Source organism: Triturus cristatus, chromosome 7 (assembly GCF_964204655.1).
Source record: "Triturus cristatus chromosome 7, aTriCri1.1, whole genome shotgun sequence".
NCBI lineage: Eukaryota > Metazoa > Chordata > Amphibia > Caudata > Salamandridae > Triturus > Triturus cristatus.
In genome coordinates this window covers 1,693,229,054-1,693,249,529 of record NC_140590.1, presented here as the reverse complement: position 1 = coordinate 1,693,249,529, position 20,476 = coordinate 1,693,229,054, and the positions used below count along the sequence as shown (strand labels likewise).

At 43.1% G+C, this 20,476-nt stretch overlaps 1 protein-coding gene across 1 annotated transcript in view; it reads right to left on the bottom strand.

The window, feature by feature from the left end:
- Positions 1 to 20,476, bottom strand: part of LPCAT3 (lysophosphatidylcholine acyltransferase 3) — a 178,474-nt gene that overhangs the window by 50,236 nt on the left and 107,762 nt on the right. The window contains exon 9 of the mRNA XM_085619889.1: positions 18,779 to 18,945. Coding sequence (XP_085476015.1) covers positions 18,779 to 18,945 — 167 coding nt within the window. The remainder of the gene's footprint in view (positions 1 to 18,778; positions 18,946 to 20,476) is intronic.

Genomic DNA, 20,476 nt, shown 5'->3' with positions numbered 1-20,476 from the left:
ATGCCACTAACATTCAATTGTTCGGGGTGCCATTGACGAGCGGTAAGCTAATGCAAAGGGTGCTTGGACCCTGGTCGGATGTAGGGGTGGAGACTATAGGGGCACTTTTTGGAGATGGGACACTTATGGACCACGACGCCTTTACACGTGCCACCGGAGCGCCTGCCACATTATACATGACACATGCCGCCCTGTTACATTATATTAAAAGACAATGGGCCCCACAACTGGAGGAACCCCAGACGAATGAGCTTGTCAAATCTCTGTACTACATGGGACATGGAAGCCACCTCATTAAATGGTTATACCTCAGTATCCGTACACATGCCCAGATCCCATTAGATGCCCTACGGACACAGTGGGTGACAGATGTAGGACGGGACTTAACGGACAGGGAGTGGGGAGGACATACTGGAATATCTGCAGAAAATACCACGCAATGCCAAGTTCAAGTTTATTCAATATATGATTATACACAGAGCCTACTTGACCCCGCAAAGACTACACAGAATATACCCGGAAACAGCACATTATTGCCCCCGATATTCATATGATGTGGATGCATTGGAGTGTTTTGGAGAGGGGTTACACACATATTGGGACACGTAACACGCCTGCCCATGGGGAACACGGCCCTGGAGTGCATACTAGGTAGTCTTAGACAGATGACATCCCAAAAGGTCCAGCTCCGTTTTCTGGACTTGGCACTTATAGTGGCAAAAAGGTCGTTGACTATGTGCTGGAAGTCAGCCAGAGCCCCCACCCTGTGCCTGTGGCATACTGAAGTCCTGAGATGGGCGGGAGCGGAAAACGCGGTGCTGCAGAGAGAGGAAGCCCGTGGTCTGAGGAAAAACCAAATCTCTTTGGATTGGGACAGAATGGTGGAAGCATATAGAAATGTCAACCCGGACACTACCTTAGCCGTTCCAAATACCCAATAGTGACCGAACTAAAACGGTACTACGTATATTAACTCCTGCAGTATATAGACTGAGCAGTGCGATCAGAAACTATATGCAAAATAATTAAACTAGAAAGACGCTCACTTGGTTAACACGCTGCGTTACCAGAGCCGGAAGGTGGGGGGGGGGGGGGGGTGTTGGGGGGGTTGGGAGTTAGAAGGGAGGAGGGGGTGTTATTGAGTATTGATATATTATAAGTATATTATTAGGTGACCTGCATCATAGAATGTGAGAATAAACTGCATAGTACTAATTGTTGAGTGTAATGTCTCAGGTTAAACACGACGACTACTATGTAACAGGTTTGATGCGGTCCTTCTATACCAACGGCTTGCAATGATATGCAGACGTTATGTGCAAAATGACCATGTTTGGCAGCAGCCAAAAAACAAAAAAACAAAAACAAAAAAAAACTAAGTTTGTTAAAAAAAAAAAAAAAAAAAAAAAAAAGACTTAAAATTGTAAAATTGAAGGATATAAAACTGTTAATACAACCACATCCAACTCAACACTGAATAAATTCAACTTAAACTACCCCTAGAAATGATGCTTTCCTGTTGATATAAAGGTGCAATGCACGAAATGTGACCATCCTAGACTAACAGTGAAATGTAGAATCGATGTTGACAAGATGGAAATATTACTAAGCTATAATGTGTTTGAAACATTCCATTTGCTGCTTGCTTTCACCAAGATCATTTGTGCTCCCACACTGCTTACCCCATCTCCTGCCTCGAGAAGTTGCACAGGTCATTGAAGGAGGATAGCGGGGCCTTGTGAGAGCTGAAATATTACTGGGCTACACAAATAAAATAGAGGAAACATTTCTCAACTCCGGTTCCAATTTTGCAGATAGGGTCCAAATCCCCATGTTTTAGGCAAAGGGACTTCCTTATTGCCCTTTGCCAAGCAGTTTTGTTTATTTTAGGGAAGTTCAGTTCTTATAGTTATTATTATAAAGACAGTGCAGGATATATGCAGATCAAACCATGTCCATCGTCAGTCACAGTTCAGGCCATTATGAGAAACCAGCATGTATGATTTAGATCAATTTCACAGAATGAATGCTAATTATGTCTGGCGAACGTTTGAAGTATGGAGCTATCTTGGATGAAACATTTTCAATAGTTGGAGATAAAGTCTGAACTTTGTAAGGTGGATTGAGAGGATAGAGATTCTACTTTGGAGGTGGAATCGAACTAGACCTGGACTCACAAGACAGCATTGTGTGTTAAACCTTCCCTCCAGAAGAGAAGGTGAAACCTACAAGTAATACTAAAGAGGAGGTGGAAATGGACCATTTCTCAAAATACGACTCTCAATCAAGGTCTTATGCTTGTCAACTAAAAGCTCGAAATCCGTAATCTACCTTTCTTTGTACCCTGTGTAACTAGGGAGTCCAGAATACTTGAGCAGATGAAATCTTACCATAGATGTGAGACTTCACAAGCAGTCCTGATCAACTTGTAAACTGCATGTGAGGAGCTTACTGCCTTTTGGAATATGGTAATATATCCATTACCTCACCTTCTAGAAAGAAATAAGCCCATATTTCTCATGTATGCTTTGGAAAGAGCTAGGGTGATGAATTTTACTCCTGGTTTCATGTTCCAGTATTACATTTGCTTAGATACAAATTGCAAGACATTGACGAAAGTATACACCTTTGGATTCAAGCAAGGGGAGAGATGGATAGGCAGGACAGTGATCAGGAGGATGTGGTGGTCTTTGGGATACAGTATTTAGGTCAGTTTTTGAGAAGGGTTAAATAGTTATTTGCATTGGTCCTTTGTAAAAGAGGGAATATGACTTAGTTTCTTTAAGAACATTCCAGCTATAGAAATGAATGATTTCAATGTAGTTTTCTTAAGTGGCTGCAACATCCAGAGATTATACTCTGCCAGAAAAGCAATGATGGCTTTGGCTGTATTCTGGTAACTACATATTTGTTACTGTGGAACGTTGGATGGTGGTAAGTGCGCACAATAAATAAACAAAAAAAGTTATTTTTTAAATTTGCTTTATGGTGTTTTGCTTCAAAAGTGGCCTGCAGTACAATTCATATAACTACATTCAGATGCAATTAGTTATTAGGAGTTCTGTGGGGGTCAGGTGGAAGGGCACATGCACTTGGCCCCCTCCAGCAATATTTTAAAAGGTGTTCTATTGATGGGCTGATTTATGCAAGTTTAAATAGGTAACAAGATAAGTTTCCAAATTATAATTAACTGCAGTTACGGACCAATGCCCGAGATGATAACATGGCATCAGACAATGGAACTTTTCCCATTTGTTTTTCAACAATTTTATATTAGTCATGCATACCACTAACACCACATTACAAGCAAGCTGTAATCTCATTTACATTTCTTAAAAACTGTACAGTTTCCAATAAACTATCCATTATATAAAAAAAAGAAATTCACCCCAGCCCAAACAAACTCATCCCCCTTCAGTAACTACAGTGTATCCATTGTTTTGTAGTAAGTGCATCAGATTACATTTGAAAACATATCTTATTTTTAAATATATCATAGGAAAGGCCTTTACTAGGGCGGTGTCCCGCATAGTCTATTAGAACTTCCATGTGTGCAGGACAGAGTATATAAATTTGACTCTTAATCCTAGGTAGAGGGTTCGAGTGGAAAGCAGGGTGCATAGAGTAAGCGGGTTGCAAAATAGAATATTGGAGGGCCTTTATAAACCCTCAAAAGTAAAGTGCCCTCCCTTCACAATACTTAAACAACTTATCCAGTACTAATATATCCCACAATCTAGAGAAACAATGCAAGAGAGTAGGATATTCCCCTCTCCCCAATGATCTTTTTTGCCTCATCAAGCAGTGCCAGATTAAGAATTCCCATCTGTGACTATCATGCAACCCTGTCTAGCACAAACAGTGCCATACCTGCACTGTCCAGAATGGGGTACCCCAACAATATTTTATGGTACTCGAAATTTCCTTAAAAAAAAAAAAGGTAACCGAGGATTACTACTATTTTGGAGCAGGTGTTGCAACTTTGTTGGTGTATGGTAATAGCAATAAAGTATCTTTTAATGCATTTCCCTATTTTGAATGAACTGAATGCCTGGGTGGCATGTAATATAGTCCCTCTACTGCTTTAAGTTCAATGTTGCATCTTTTAACAATGTTATTTTATCTTTTAACAAGGTTATTTGAGTTGTTTTAAACAAGTCTGAGATTATTCTACACCTCTCTCGCCTCCCCTTCCATTGGGGCTCCTGAATGGATGGTCAGCATGATTGCCACTGTGTCTATTCAGTCAGGGGGCAGTCTTGGCTGAAAGGCTAGCAACGAGTTCTCAGGGATTAGGTAGGTGTGGAAAGATGCTGTAAAAATATTTGAAATTGCATATCTTCTGTTCTGATTGGATTGTTCTCGTTTTAATGTCAATACATTTATTAAATTGTACTCTATTTTTCCAAATTGGTGTGGGATGTGTTATCTTGTGTTTTCACTTTATTAGTGTTTGATGGGCTTTATAAATACTTTACACTTTGCCTCCAGGTTAATCCCGATTGTTTTTGTGCAAAGCTACAACAGGTTTAAGTGGAGGAACATTTACTGACTTTTGTGGCTCAAGGATTGCGACTGTTGCTTGAGAAGGGCTCACATCCCTAACCAACAACCAAATTTCTCACAGAAGTATCCATCAGAAATATAGTTTTGCTGCTCTTTAGAGGACATCTGTTCTGCAGTGTATAAAGATTGATAAAAACATTCTTAAAGTCCTCCAATTTATCTTCTTCTCCCAAGTCAATACACTGTAATTACAACAACTGGTACCATTAAATCAAAAAAGGAATTAAATCACAGAAAAGTATATGATCGTACATGCATTGTGTGATAAAGTATGTACAGTTAAGGGAAATCCTTTTACCCAAAAGCCTGTGCCATTCATCCTGAACATTCAACCATGTAACAAACCCAAAACCCTGTACCTGTGGTTTCTAACTTAACTCAGTGCGTAGATCACAAGTAGAGTGTTACAGTCAAATGCCTAGACAGGGTACCTGCACTCGACAATGAACAGATTACTCCGGTTTATTCCTAATTCTCCATTGAAATTTTTCATGTTAGAATAATTCCCTACTGCATGCATGGACCTTAGAGCACATTTGATTTTTTTTTTTTTTAATCTGTTTTATTTAATTTTTTGCTTTGTTTCCTGCTATGTACCACAAGAATACAGCATTATGAAAAATAACACAAACAATTAACCTTGCAGTGAACCATCATTCTACCGAATGCAGACTGTATAGCGACTGGATAGCCTATATCAGATGTTCGTCTGTGGGCGCCGCAGGCGCGACTGCAAACTGGGTCTCGGCAGGTTGTACAAGTTCCATAGGAGTAACAGCGTATGTGTATTTGGCTTGGTTCCCCTGGGCCCTTTGTTCAGTCTTGACAGATCAAAAACTTCAGGCAAGTGTGATGAACCGAAAAACTCAACTAGCAAAAAAAACCAAAAAAGAAACAAGAAGCGAAACAAACAGCAGCAGCATACATCAGCATTAAGGTGTGTGTGTCATACTCTGTCACTTTCCACCCCTCATCCCCCTCTACCCCCAGTCTTAACCCCTCAGGGTCTGCTCCTGCATCGGTCCTCCGTGCTATAGCTCATCTTTGCTGTCGGGTGGTCTATACACTCCTACCCATTACCGCAGGCACTTGCCGTCAGGGCCCCGCTCCCCCCCTGTCAGTATGTCTACCCCACCCCTCGGTTGGCCCCTCAGGTCTGACCCCTCGATACGCGTCAGGGCCTGGAGCATTTCCTCCCAGTGCCCCGCGATGGGCGTCTTTCGTAGTCCCAGCGTCTCCTCCTGCCTAATAGCGATTCCCTCCGCCGTAGCCCATGCTATGAGAGAATGTCTCCATGCCCATGTGTGCGGTGGGTCTTGCGCTTTCCACTTCCTGGTGAGAAGCCTCTTGGCCACCACCAGCCCGAGGTCTAGAAAACGAGAGGATGCCGTCAGGGTCTTAGATCTACGGAAAGTATGTAATAAGTAAACTGGCCATTCAAAGGGTATGACTGTGTGTACAGGTGTTCAGCGCAGCGCCTACAGCTTGCCAGTAATCGCGCAGCCCGAGACAATCCCAGAACATGTGCATCATACCCGCCCCCGCCTCCGCACATCGGGGCATATCGCATCTATGCGGTGAAAGTATCTGTTTATCTTTTCAGGAGTGAGGTATGCCCTGTGGACAATAAATAGTTGTATTTGCCTGAAGCACATGTTCCTGGGAATATGTGTTGGGCTTTTAAGCATCTTTTCCCATTCCCTGTCCTCTATTGGTCGATCCAGGTCTGCCTCCCATTTGCGGCGCAGCAGGTCCAGAGTCACCGCCGCATGGACACGAAGAGATGCTGCAAACCAGCGGGTCAGGTGCCTGCCCCGTCCCATAACATGGAGGTATTGAATGGTGAGGTGCTGCGGTGGTTCTTCCTGCAGTCCCCCCCCCCCATTTGGAAGACAGTGTAGCGATGAGTGCGCGGTGTCTCAGGAATTGTCCCGGTGGGAGCCCCAGTTCATCCATCAGAGATTGGTAGGGTGTAAGCCTGTCGTCGCGATACAGATCGCCCAGTGTGTACGTCAGCTTCATGCCAGTCAACGAGCTCGCGTGCTGTCAGCACCCTGGGTCCACAGGGGGAGCCCGCTAGTGGTATGGCCGGTGCATAAGGGATCGTCGACTTAGTAAGGTACAGGCTGCGACGATAGCATCTATAAGCCACCGCTAGAAGGAGGGGGGATGGTACCGGGGCCGTGGAGGCCGGGTGGAAAAGTCTAGTGATGGACGCAAGTGAGTTTGGGGGCTTTGCGTTGCCGTGTCTTCACGCCCTCTATCAGCGAGCGAACGGGCTATCCACTGCAGTTGTGCAGCTAAGTAGTAGTGTTCAAAACAGGGTGCAGCTAGTCCTCCCTGATCAGTGGGCAAGTATAGCTTCGCCAGTGCTAGTCTGACGCGCAGTGCCCCAAAGGAAGTCCCGCAGCAACTTAGTGAGTGTAGCAAAGAAGAATGCTGGGATATATAGGGACAGGTTAGCAAAGTAATACAGTAGTCGGGGCAAGACCACCATCTTCGATAACGCCACCCTGCCTGTGACTGTCAGGGGTAGCGTGCTCCAAAATTTCATTTGTGACCTAATTGCAGTCACTGCCCGTCTCAGGTTACCATCGAAGAGATCCGCTGGTTGACGGTAGATCTGGATACAGAGGTAGCGGAATGTGTCCGCACTCCATTGCACCCTTGTGCCCTTTAAAACATAGCCCGGATCACGTGTGTCTCCTCCAAAGGGGTAGAGGCAGGACTTGTGGACGTTCACTCGGAGGCCCGAAAGAGCGGCAAAATCACGCAGCGTGTGTTCCAACTGGATCGGTATGTTGCCCACGTCTCTTACAAAGACAAGGAGATCATCGGCGTATAATGACACCTGGTGGGTCGCGTCTCCCAGCGGTATGCCTTCCCCCAACGTCACACGTGTAGCCGCTGCCAGAGGCTCGATGGCAAGGGCAAAGAGAAGAGGAGACAGTGTGCATCCTTGTCGTGTGCCCCTACGGATCGGGACGGCGTTGGATATATGTGGTCCCAACCGTACTCTGACTGTGGGGTTTTTCTACAGTAAGTTGACCATCTGGAGGAACCCCAAGCCCAGATCGTATCGCAAGAGCACCGCCGCTAGGTAATTCTACTCTAGGCAGACGAAGGCCTTCTCGAGGTCGAGCACCAGGCATCCCGCCCTAGGCCAGTCCTTCACCCCATCTGCGGCCACTCGAAAGAATCTCCTCAGATTCAGTGAAGTGCTACGTTTGGGCGCAAATCCGTTCTGGTCGGCATGAACCAACCCAGGGACCACAGGCGTCAGCCGCTCTGCCAGCACTTTAGCGAGTATTTTATAGTCCATGTTTAGGAGCGCCAATGGTCTGTATGACCCTAAACTTTCCGGGTCTCTGCCTGGTTTCAACAGCGACACCAGATAGGCCTCCCGCATCGACAGCGGGGGGGGGGGGGAATGTGCGCTCCTGTGGTGTACAGGCCATGCAAGTGTCGCATCAGAGGCTCCCGGTAGGCCTTGTAGTATTCCGCAGGTAGTCCATTCGGACCTGGCGTCCTCCCAGAGGCCATCGACCCTATGGCATCGCCTATTTCCTCTAAGTTGAGGGGACCGTTAAGTGCCTCCTGATGTTCCCTCGTAGCCATGGGCAGTTGGAGCAGTTCAAGGTCAGAGCTGGAGCATTGTGCTTTTGATTGATAGAGTTGGGAGTAATGATCCAACATTACTTTGTGTATTTCCCTCTGCATAAACACAAGGTTCCCCTAGATTGAGCGTATTGCTCCTATAGGAGTATGTCTATCCTCCTGCTTCAGTAGCCAGGCCAACAGCCGCCCCGCTCTGTCCCCTGTGGCGTGGGTACGGGCCACATGAGCGGTGTAGTTGTGGCACCGCAGTTTTTCTATGAGGACCGCGTGTTGTGCCCCAAGACTTTCTAGCTGGGCAGAGTGTTCGTCTCCACCTCCTGCCCCCTGCTCATAGCGTAAGAGCCGCGTTTCGATGTGGCGGAGCGATAGCGACAGCTGTCTGCGGATGTTCCATGTCGCGCCCAGGCAGTGTCCCCTAACACCTACCTTGTGGGCATCCCATTCCACTAGTCTAGAGCTCGCCGACTCTTCGTTGAGTTCAATGTATTCGTGAACCATTCTTTCAAGGGAAGTGCGGAACTCTGGGTCTTCCAGCGCAGTTGTTTGGAGACGCCAGGTGGGTACGGGGGGTCTGTCGGGCTCCCAATTCAACCAAAGTGTCATGGGATTGTGGCCGGAGTGTGTCCGTCCTAGGTATTCCGCCTTCTCAACGAGCAGGAGCAGCGATTGGGACCCTACTATCCGATCGAGACGCACATGTAAGCCGTGCACCGCCGAGTAATAAGAGTATACACGGTCGGTCGGGTGAAGTGCTCTCCACAAATCCAGTAACGCCCACTGCGCCAGCCAGTCAGAAAGCACCCACGCATTCGAACCAACCGTCGTCGCCCGGAGGAGAGGGAATGATCGATCCAAGTGTACGTCGATTACAGAGTTATAGTCCCCACCCAACAACCAGGGGAGTCCGACATAAGGGGTCAGGGCAGCAGATAGTTGTGCCAGGAACCTGGGTTGGTCCATATTTGGGGCATACACAGAACCAAGCAGTATTTGTTGGCCATTGAGTGCGCCTAGCACGAAAGTAAATCGGCCTTCTGGGTCTATCACTGATTCTGTGCAAAGAAATGGAGTACCCGCCCTCACCCAGATCAGTGTGCCCCTCGCAGGTGCAGAGTATGTTGTGCCGTATATTTGTCCCCTCCAGCGTTTACGCAGCTTGTCTAACTCCTCTCTAGTCATGTGTGTTTCCTGCAAGAGGGCGATTGCGGCAGAATGTCTCTGAAGGTACGCAAAAATAGAATAGCGTCGGGTAGGCGTGTACATACCCAGTATGTCACATGTGACTATGGCCGCACGTGTCATTGGTGTCAGAATCTAGGTGACGGGAGCGCTAGGAGCGGGGGCACCACAGGGTGCGGAAGCCAGGGGTATATTTGAGTGTGCCGATGTGCTGCAATAAAATCAACATCCATAAGATGACTGCAAACAACAAACTCATAACATCTGGGGCAGGCATTACGAGAGGTCTGTCCAAACCACATACAGCAAATGCGCAACATAAACTAGGCCAACTTGTTGCCTATGGGGTGCGTGTACTAGTGCTGTTACAAAGGGGGTTATCCATAGTGATATCTTCAGAAAACAAAACCGCGTGTAACAGTGTCTTACATGCTTCAAGTGCACATTCACATAAAGGCCATCCCATTTGGGGAGATGGTAAGGGCAAGAAGAAATTGTAGTGAGGATGAATGTTTCCTCTGTAATCTGAATGATATCAAAGAGAACTTTAAAGTGGATACAACAATTATTTTCTTGAAAAAGCTGAAATAAGGGCCAAGGGCTTAGACAGAAAACAGACTCTGACCGACAGAAGTAATCATGGACAAAATTGAAAAAGGAAAAACAACATCAAGACAAAAGAGGATGTGTCATTTATCATTCAATATAATCTATACAGTGGCCATATCTTCAATATATTGGGCAAAAAATTGGCATATTCTGATATCAGATGATACATCAGCAATGATAATCTATAAAAAAAAAAAACTAAAATTATATGCCCTAGGGGCAATGCCATCAAACAGATTATGCCCAAGCTATGTGAAAACCAAAGATCAGCAACATCAAGTAGCTACTTGGTTGCCTGAGAAACCGAATGGTTTTTATACATGTGCAAACTGCTCTGTCTGTCAGCTAGGCAGAGATAAAGTTACAGAGTTCAAGTATAACACCAATGTAATTCATCGGGTTATGTCTTATCAACTGTACCACAACGCATATGGTATATGTAGTTGGATGTGCCTGCAATAAGATGTATATAGAGAGCAGTATAAAATGCCTGAAAATAAGCATACAGGAGCATGTAAGGGCCATCAAACACTGCAATGAAAGATACCCTATTGCTATGCACATTAGACAGGAGTGAAATTTGGATTCATGCAATCAAACAAGTTGGCAATTGTGAAAGAGATGGCAGTAGGTAACTGTCTTTACGACAAGCTGAAGCAAGATGGATATGCAGTTTGAGGTCTGTTCATCAAGGCTTCAACAGTAACTCTGAGCTGCATTACTTTCTATGAGATACTTCCAGGACAAATTTTTGTGAATTGGGTGATACCACCAATCAGACAGGATTGTTAATAAATTATCCTCATCCTTTTATTTCGATGAAATGTCTGTCATCACAATCTTGTGTGATAGTAACAACTGACCTCACACAACTATGAATAACAAAACGTGTTTTGGATATGTTGTTCAAAATAGAGAAGACAAGGGTAGAATACATCATTACAATATGTGCAAGATCAATTCTTCGTATAATATAGAACCATGAACATACTCACCCCATATAGATTGATAAGACTAAGTTTTTTGTTCCTTTTGTGTGATCTCTGGTTATGAACCTGCTCACTTACTATAGATCAAGTATTTGGTCTGAATTTTCTATATGGCTGCCAATTGATGAATTGTCTGCCAACATAATGATGAACAAATACAAGTCATCTCAGTCTGTACTATTTCAACAAATTACTTTTTACATAATTAACCCCAGTTTAAGATTGCCGCCAAGGTATACGTTTTGCGTGTTTGCAGTTAACAAGCATAGTTAATTGAAAAATCTATACCTTTCTCTCTTCAAACTCATGATATACATGAGAAATCAGAGGTTTAGTAGCCTCTTTAAAATGCGTGCATAAACATGTCCTTTTCCTTAAGAGTAATTGGCTATTTGCGCCATACGAAAATTAACCACTATAAGATGGCCACCAAAGTGGTAGGCTTGCGTGCACACATGCATAATAATTATCAACGTGCATATAAAACATGCAGGAAAATGGCTCCAGTTTGATACTGAATACGGAGACTACACGTGGAGACAGTCTCCACCGATTACCGCGAGCACTAGTTAAGCAAACTAAACGGATTTAATATATGGATAAACAATACAGCTCATTGCTTTGTAGATACATACTTTGTGATAAATGTTGCCTAATGAAAAAAATTGAATTACTTAATAATGGTCTAAATATAGTCTAATCTGATACTTTTATTCCAAATAATATTACATAACCGAGAGATTTAGGGTTAGCAACTGCTGTTATTTGACATAGCACTTTGGACATTACAAAATGGCAGCCCTGTAGTGTTTCTGTAGGACCATGCTGTAGAAACAATTTTGGTAAAGTCGTTTGAAATTTAGTGGTTTCTTTTTAAGTCACCTAAGATGGCGGACAAAATGACGGCCCTATAATGTTACTTTAGGACCATGCTGCGTAAACTACTTTGGAAAACTCATCCGATATTCATAGAATTTCTCAAATCACCCAAGATGGCGGCCAATTAAAAATATAAAACAACGCTCACATCTGTTTGCAATATGTGGCGACTTGTTTTCTTGTTCCCAATTGCCGGATCACATAGCAAGATATCACCCATCGACCTCAGCATTATTTAACATCGCAGTGCCGTATATTGTAAGAACTGTCCGATAACTTATACTGCACAATGGAAGATGGGGTTCTAAACAATAATCCAAATGCAGTTTATCTTAATACTAACATTGTTACTATACTACATGAACGAGAGGATTAGGATTAGTGACTGATCTCACTCTACATACTACAATGGACATTACAAAATGGCGACCATGCAATGTCTCTGTAGAGTTGTGATACATTGAAGTGCCTTGGAAACCTGTTTAACACCTACAGAGCGTCTTAAGTCAACCCTAAAATGGCAACCGGCCTAATAATATATAAAAAACAAGGGTGGCTCATATTGCGGTCTTTAATATTTGGCAACTATGGTCTTTTGTGTCCTCAAATGTTGGATTACACAATAAGATTATCTACAGACTGCCACCCCATACTTTAATAGTTCTGTTACTTACTGTCATGTTGCATATATTAAGGACTGCTCGATACCTTCAGAGCCTGTAGGGCTATTTCAAGATGGCGCATAATGTACTAGTGAATAGGAGTAATATATGACTGTCCTCAATACATACAGAGCATGGCTCTTATGTCATTAATGACAGACCATCTAATGCGAGTGAACTCACTGATTATCAAGGTCTTTTCTTTATGTCCATAATTTTCATAAGACACTATTAAGGCGGATTACATTTCTATGTCCATACTATGTGCCAACTGCCCACAACCTATCAGCTAGCATTATATGCTTGCGTTAACTGTAATAACTGATTGGCGCTTACTTTGTTACATGCTTATATCGCATGTCTTTATGTTGTTCTGCAATATTGTATTCATGTTGGTGTACGGACATGATTGGATTGAAATATTAAAAAAGAGAAATGCTTTTGACCATATAGGCTTACTGTATAAAATGTACTACTTAAAATTGTGACATTATACATAAAAATAGCTGATGAAAATTGCCTATCCATAGATCGATGGGGATCTATTTTGGCAACTAATATGACTAAATTATGGTGTAATAGGACTGTTTAAAAAAAAAATATATAAACAATTTATGAATCGTAAAATTAATTATATAAAACTATGGATTGTCACAAATTAGATGCAGTGGCAGACATTGGCCTAAATTACTTCTTACGAATCTCATTGAAATTCTTGGATTGACACCCATCATCTTTAACAAGAAGGTATGTCTTTTGGCATATAGCTAGCCTCTTAGCTTCACTAAATGGGCAGAAAACAAATTAATAAAAGGCGGTCCCCTCTATTACAGACCAATAAATTCCACGAATTGGTTTACAAGTGATAATGCATCACAGATAGGAATCCATAGTATATGATCAAGGTAAAATACCTTATGATTTTGGTGTGACAATATCCCCTAAACTGGTATTCGAATTGTGGGCTCTCCTTTCATTTGCACTCCCCCTGAAAAGACCCTAGCAAACATCCGTTCACAAAAAATAAATTCACTCAACCAACTTCACAATGGAATAAAAGGAAACCAGTGTAAGTCATTTATCGCTCAATGTGCTTTTATTAAATATTGACAGGTGCGCTTAAGAAACACTTTCTAAAAGAAAATGTTTATCACCGTTATCTTTAGGTCAAGCATGGCCTCAAATGATATCAAGAAGCAGAAATAATCAGTTTTTTCTAGTATTCTGTTAAAGAATGGATGTCATCTGCTTGACGCTTTGGATATATGTAACATTGTATATTGAGATTTGTATATTTTCATGTGTTTTTATGGAGCGATGTAATGTAATGTGGTTTTAAATGTGTATATATTATCTGTGATTTGTAGCTCTGAAGAAGTCCCATGACGGGACGAAATGCGTTGGCTACTCTTGGAAGACTTAATCTTTGAAAAGATAAAGGATTTAAAAATGTAAAAACAAGTCTCCAAGAAACTATTTGTGACTAATTTAAATGTGAAAGCCTAATCTTGAAGTAAAATTGAAATTATTGGATATAGTGGGTGCTGATCATCCTTTTGCTAAAGTATGTGTACATTTTATTCACTTCCTGGGAAAAAGAAGGCTTTTTCTCCTGATCCTTGCACCACTTAGATATTATCCCTACAGTGTATCAAGTGCAGTATTCTATGTCTAAGGTCTTTGTAAATCTCTTCCTTTGATTCTACTACTAAGCTGCAATTCAAAAAAACAAGTCTTTATATATGGTTTAGGAGTTTTTTGCCCTTGTTTTAAGGAAATGGGGTATCTATCCAAATGGCCTTTTTCATATTAAGATTTTAATATTGTCCTGTTGGTTTTATGTCTTGAAGGGGTATATTGTTGGCCTCGGTAGAGGTCAGAATACATTTTTTCATAAAGTTGTACACTTTTAACTATGTCAGGTGGTCCTTTGGCAGTGGAGAAGCGGCTTTGGCCTGCGCTGATCGGGACAGCTAGTCTGCTGCCCACCAAATAATAAAAGAAGGACACAAATGTTTTACAGATCTTAATGCAATACTCTACTCTGTGCTGCTTGAGCTATTATTCAAAACTTAAACACCTTTTTTTCTGTAAAGCACTGGATAATATCATATGGACTAGACTACTGTAAGAAAGTGCCCTCTTTTTGCATCGCTGTCCCCACTTTTTTCTAAACTGCTGATGTACTTTGAGTGTGCCCTGAGTTCATGCCAAACAGATACCCAGGGCCAATGTTCTTTCCATAAACTGTATTAGAACAAAACTCAATTGGCACTCTTTAACCACAGGTCAGTCCCTTGTAAATGGTACCACAGGTACCAAGGGCACTGTGGCCAGGGAAGGCCTCTAAGGGTTGCAGCACTTATTGTGCCACCCATAGAGGCCCTGTGCCTTTACACTCACACACTGCCTTTGCAGGCTGTGTGCTTGGTGCAGAACAAAGTGAAGAGTCGACATGGCACACATCCCTGCCATGCCTGCAACCCACTGCCTAAGGCATAGGTCAGCCACCCCTCTAGCAGGGTGCACTATACCAGTGGTGAGGGTACAGGTGCATGAGCCCTGTATCCCTACAGTGTCCAGTCAATTCTTAAGACATTGTAAGTGCAGTAATGCCATTAAGAGTATGTGGTGCTGGAGTTTGTCATTACGAACTCCAACGCATCATAATGGCTTACTGAAAACTGGGAAGTTTGGCATCAAACTTCTCAGCACATTAAACCCACACTGATGCCAGTGTGGGATTTAATGAAAAATGCACACAGAGGGCATCTTGGAGATGCCCCCTGAAAACTAACCTACCACTAGTGTCCAGGCTTAGCGGCTGTTCCCCAGCTGCCACCACCAGACAGGTTTCTCGACACCTGGGTCGAGAGCCTGCTGCTTTTGGGGGGTCTTAAACAATGCACATCCTGGGATGGGAAGCTTTAAAGGCTTGCCGCCTTCGTGAGCTTCCAGCAACTGGACCCCACCGTTTGACCTCCACTTTGGGTGGGAGATTCGGCAGGAAAACCAAGTGAGGAAGGGAGGTGTGCCCACCTTTGCCAAGCCCACCACTCGGGGGGGCGGGGAGGGGGGGGGGGGTGGGGAAGAAGTGAAGCACAACTCTCAGTTCCTGCAATCTTACAGATGGGGGGATCCAGCCAACCAGAGTGGGGCATATGCCTCTGGAGGGTAGCATAATAGGGGTGACCCCACATCAAGGAAGGGACCCATTGGTCCAAACCTTTGTCTACCTGTAACGCCCCTTAATCTCGTATTTAGGGGTACCTCTGAACCTTGCCTCCTCAGACAAGAACCTACCAAGAAGCAAAGAAGGACCGAAGAAGTAGTGCTAAAGCTAAGAAGAGGACGATGCCCACTGACTTGGCCCCAGCCCTACCGGCCTGTCCCTACCTTGAACCTGCAAAAAAGAAATCCTGGTGTGTTGTGCAGCCTCAATAACCCAAAGGACCTGTCCTCATTTCCAAACCCAAGACTTTTTCTCCTGTGAGCACCGAATTAGCTCACCCACAGGCTATGGCCCTAGCCAAAACCAAGAGTCTGCACCACTCTGCACCCGACGCCTAAGGCCCCAGTTAGAGTGGCCCAACATGACAAGGAGGTCTCCCCGGCGATCCTGGCCTGAGATCTGGTGACCTCTGACCTGCCTCGACCCTCCAAATGATGCCTGCAGTCTCTTTTTGGAGAAACCCCTGCACCCGAAGTCCCACGGCCTTGGGTGGCCCAACCGATGTGTTCCAGCATTCCCAGGCATCCTAACTTACCTCTCCAACCGGTGGTCATCTCCAGAAGATCTTCGTCTCCGTGCCTGCAGTCTTTGTTGCAACCGGAGAATCCCCATTTTAAACAGGGCAGCCAACACCAAAACCACACCCTTCACCTTGCCGCCGCTGCTTGTGTAATTTGGGTGCCAACTTGGATTTCCCTTTGCCCTGAGTCCAATACCAGGAGCTTTGCTCCCACAACCCTGTGGTCTGCTCGTGAGCAGCCACCAACAGGAGGCCCCGTATCCCCCATTTGATAACACTGGGCCTCAGCACTCTGTACCCAGCCGCCCTAATGCCGCTGAGGGCGTTTCAAGAGTGCATCCTTGGCCCTGGGGGAACCCTGTTGCTAACTCCAGAATACCAACTCCCACAAACAAGTACTTACCTGCAAACCGTTAGCTTCATTTTTCTCCGTAGGAATACATTGACTGCTTTTCCTTAAAACTTGTGCCATGTGTGGAGTTGGTTTGTATGAAAACTTGAAAAACTGCAACTGTACAAAAACGGATTTACTTACCTTTTGTTTAGGAGATGTCTCAGTGTGATACCTATCACAGATTAGCAAAAGTAACTTCAAAACTAATCTAAAAAGTAACGTGCAAAGTAATCTGAAAAGTAATTGACATTTTGACTTACCTATATTTCAACCAAATGCATTTGAACCTGCATTGAATTGTAAAACACTGCATAAGATTTTGCAAAGCATTTATTTCACTTACCTGCACCAGGTTTGGCAATAGATATAAAATAACTAAAATAATATTTTTATGCAAATCAAATTGGTCGGTGTTCAGTTTGAGGATGTAACATTTGCTGATTGAGTGAGTACAACAAATGCTTAACACTACCCTCTGATAAAGCTTTACTGCTCGCCCACACTACCACAAATAGAGAGTAAGGTGCTGTCTACTTTTACCTCTGCCTACCTTTGGGGGTTCCACTGCACTCTGTGCACACTATACCTCATTTTGGTATAATATATACAGAGCCAGCTTCCTACTACTACGTCTCTACAAAGGGTTTAACATTTCAAGTTTCAAATACAACTCCACCCCTCTTCTTGTCAATGCATTCCATAAGTGTTTGCAGTTGAATACTCATCGCATGAAAAACTGCCAGCTCATCCAGTGGAGATGGCTTACACAGGTCAATCTGCATCTAAGTATCCCATTTAATTTCCTCTTCAGTATATCTAATGTAATGTCTTGTACCCTTGGCAAATATGAATAATTGTTCTGAGCTTCACTGCCTGTAAATACTGTGATCAAGGTACTGGAATTCCAGTCTTCCACTATAGCTGGGTCTATTTCCTCTCTGTTGCTTATGTCTGTTTTTAAATGTATTTAAATTTAGGGCTGTGAAGAACCACTGAACAATTTGATTTGGTTAAACCGGTGCAGTTTGTTTCCTTTGTTTTGTCAGCCAACATCCGCTAAAGGAGTTTTTTTTGGTCACTGTGGTGTTACCCATTTTAAATATTTCTGACAGAGTAGTCTCTGAAAGTCATGTCATTGGCCTTAACTTTATCTTGCCAGTATCTGGCCCCAAAAGCAATGTTTTTCTTTTTTCTTTTTTAAAGTGTTAACATCTGGTCTGCCCTTTTTAACTCCTATATTTCATCAAAGGTGGTGTTTTGGGAGTCTCTGAAAACCTTCCGTCTTAAAGAATAATTTACAAAATGGTAATTTAGAATCCATCTGGAGCAAGATCTTTGTGACATACCACAATATTCCCAGTGTTGTCTTTCACACACATTTTCTGTGTAAGCAATGGGCCACAATCCTTCCATTTATAATCATAAGAGACATTTCAAAAGATTGTCTTTATAGACTGCTGCAAGTGTTCAGTAGCATTTCGGACAAAACCTTAAATGTGTATTCTTTACAGTCCAAAACACTGAAAAGAAATGTATGAGGTTGAGAAAATTCCTGCTCTTTGGACAGCACCCAGCCCATTCAGTTTCATAATTGGTGTCTTTCCTTATGTCCATTTCCCTATTCCTTGAACTTGTTCTTATTAAGGTGTTGAAATCGGAGCATCTCAGCAGAGCAATTGCTGCTTCCAAATTCACTAGTGGAAAAATGATGGCTATACAAGGCATTTTAGACTCCTGATCCGTGTCATTTAGAGCCACGCTAGCATTTACATGTAAAACATTTTTTGAAGGGCAGCCTCAGTTCAGTCTTAAGGAACCAATATAACCAACAATGCCAGTACTACAGCAATCTATTGCTGCTATGCAGGACTTCAGCTAATGTCATACTAGGACTGATATCAAGTTTTGTAAAAAAGAAAACAGGAATGCCTGCCAACTCCAACAGAAGAGGCCAAAGTGACTGGGCGACCGAGGTAGAACCTCCAAAAAGGCTTAAGCAACACTACAGTATTTGGCACCAAAGGTGGAAGTTATTGAAGGTAACAATTTCAGGTCTATTGAGTAACAGCGTTCATTTTTCTGCCTTTGGAAAATGGAATGCAACCTTCCCCAAGCAGCTCCTGTGCTCACCTTGCCACCCAAGCGTTTGTATTCACATTGAAGCTAGAGATGGTACCAGTGAAAAGTGGTGTGGTCTCAAACAGCCACACCTTGATGTTCACACAGGCGTCCCACTGTGGTTGGCCACTTGTGTCCTTTCCATTGTAGCCCAAGCCAGTCAGGATGCAGACTCCTTCCTAAAAAAAAAAAAAGAAAAGGGCATAGGGGTGAGCAGAAAAGGCAAGCTGGAGGCAAGGAGAAAGGAAATCATAAAAATATCACAGAGTTGGATAAGAAACATGTCTGACTATAATGTGATGTACATACTTCAACATATACAAAATGCAATTGTAATAGTATCTTGTATCCTTTGCAAGCGGGAATAAACAAGCAGCAAGTCTCAAAATACTATGCTGTTGACTCAAGGGACCCAACAGCCCCTACTTTAAAATTGCATTTTTCCCTAAAATAGTATGAAGCTGGTTTGTAAAACATGCTCATTTGCTACTTCTGCCTACCACTGTGGAGGGATGCTTCTTAATCATTCAACATCACAGTGAAGCCTGTGCATGCTCTTAAGATGCCCCGTAGGGCAAGGGGATAGTTGTATGATCAGACAGCGCTGCCATTGTCTAGAGAGGTGGGTGTTGGTTCGAAGGTAATTATGTCAGTTAACAAGTTACAGGAATATTTATCATTGGCATTATCAGAACCATAGCTGGTGGAAAGGGTATGGCATGCAGAGATACGTATAAACTACGTATAGGTCTGACAGGTTACCTGATGGACCATCATCACCATCCCTCCCCCAGTGATAAGGGAAACAAAGGGGCTGCATATAGTCAGTGGTAGAAACTGGACACAGATTAATAGTTCAGGTTGATGAAGGTGGCGTGGAAGACTTCGCCTGAAGTAATTTTAGACTCTGGATTAAAAGGGGAGCTGTAAGAAAAACACTACTGAGTGGAATTGGCCAGAACCCTTTTTTCCTAATTTCATACATTAACTGTCAAAGCTAAAACCATTAATTCTGTTTTCCGACATAGCGGTGTTGAAGGTCAAAGATTTGTGCTATTTCCTCTCATAAGGAAGTCTCAGTAACTGGCTTTCTTTTGTTTAGTAAGCACAGTAGCTAGTCTCATTTGTCATCACATTGGATACTGAAAACTACAAATCCAACATCTGTCATGGCAAAATGAGTGCCTCAGGATCAGACGGTCACAATCAGAAGGGTGATAATCCACTGCATTTGGCCCTTTGTGCTAAGCAATAACGAATGATCTCAGTCTCAGTAGAAACTGAGAGAAAAATCAAAGGCTTAGACTAGAGTTATGCAACTCTTTTGTACTCACTGGTACCAATGGTAAAGCGCTAAAATCTACCTTGAATATTGTACGATCTGTTTCCTCCCAATCAACAGCAGCACAAACATTGATAACATTTGAAAGAAACGTTAGTTGGCTGTAATCCTAGTTCCTAAACTGGACGCTCTCTACATAAACACAAATATCATCTTGCAGATGCACGATTATAGGGATACTTTTTTATAAATGTTTTCATATGAAAAACAGTGCATAAATGAAGTTACACCTGAATGAGGCGAAACTTTCACTCTCCCATGCCCTTTTTTGAAAAACATATCTGATCAACCAAATTAGTTAATTGGTGCATCCGAAGTAAAACACTGCTCAACTTTTTTTTTCCTTTAGTTAAAAAAAAAAAAAAAAA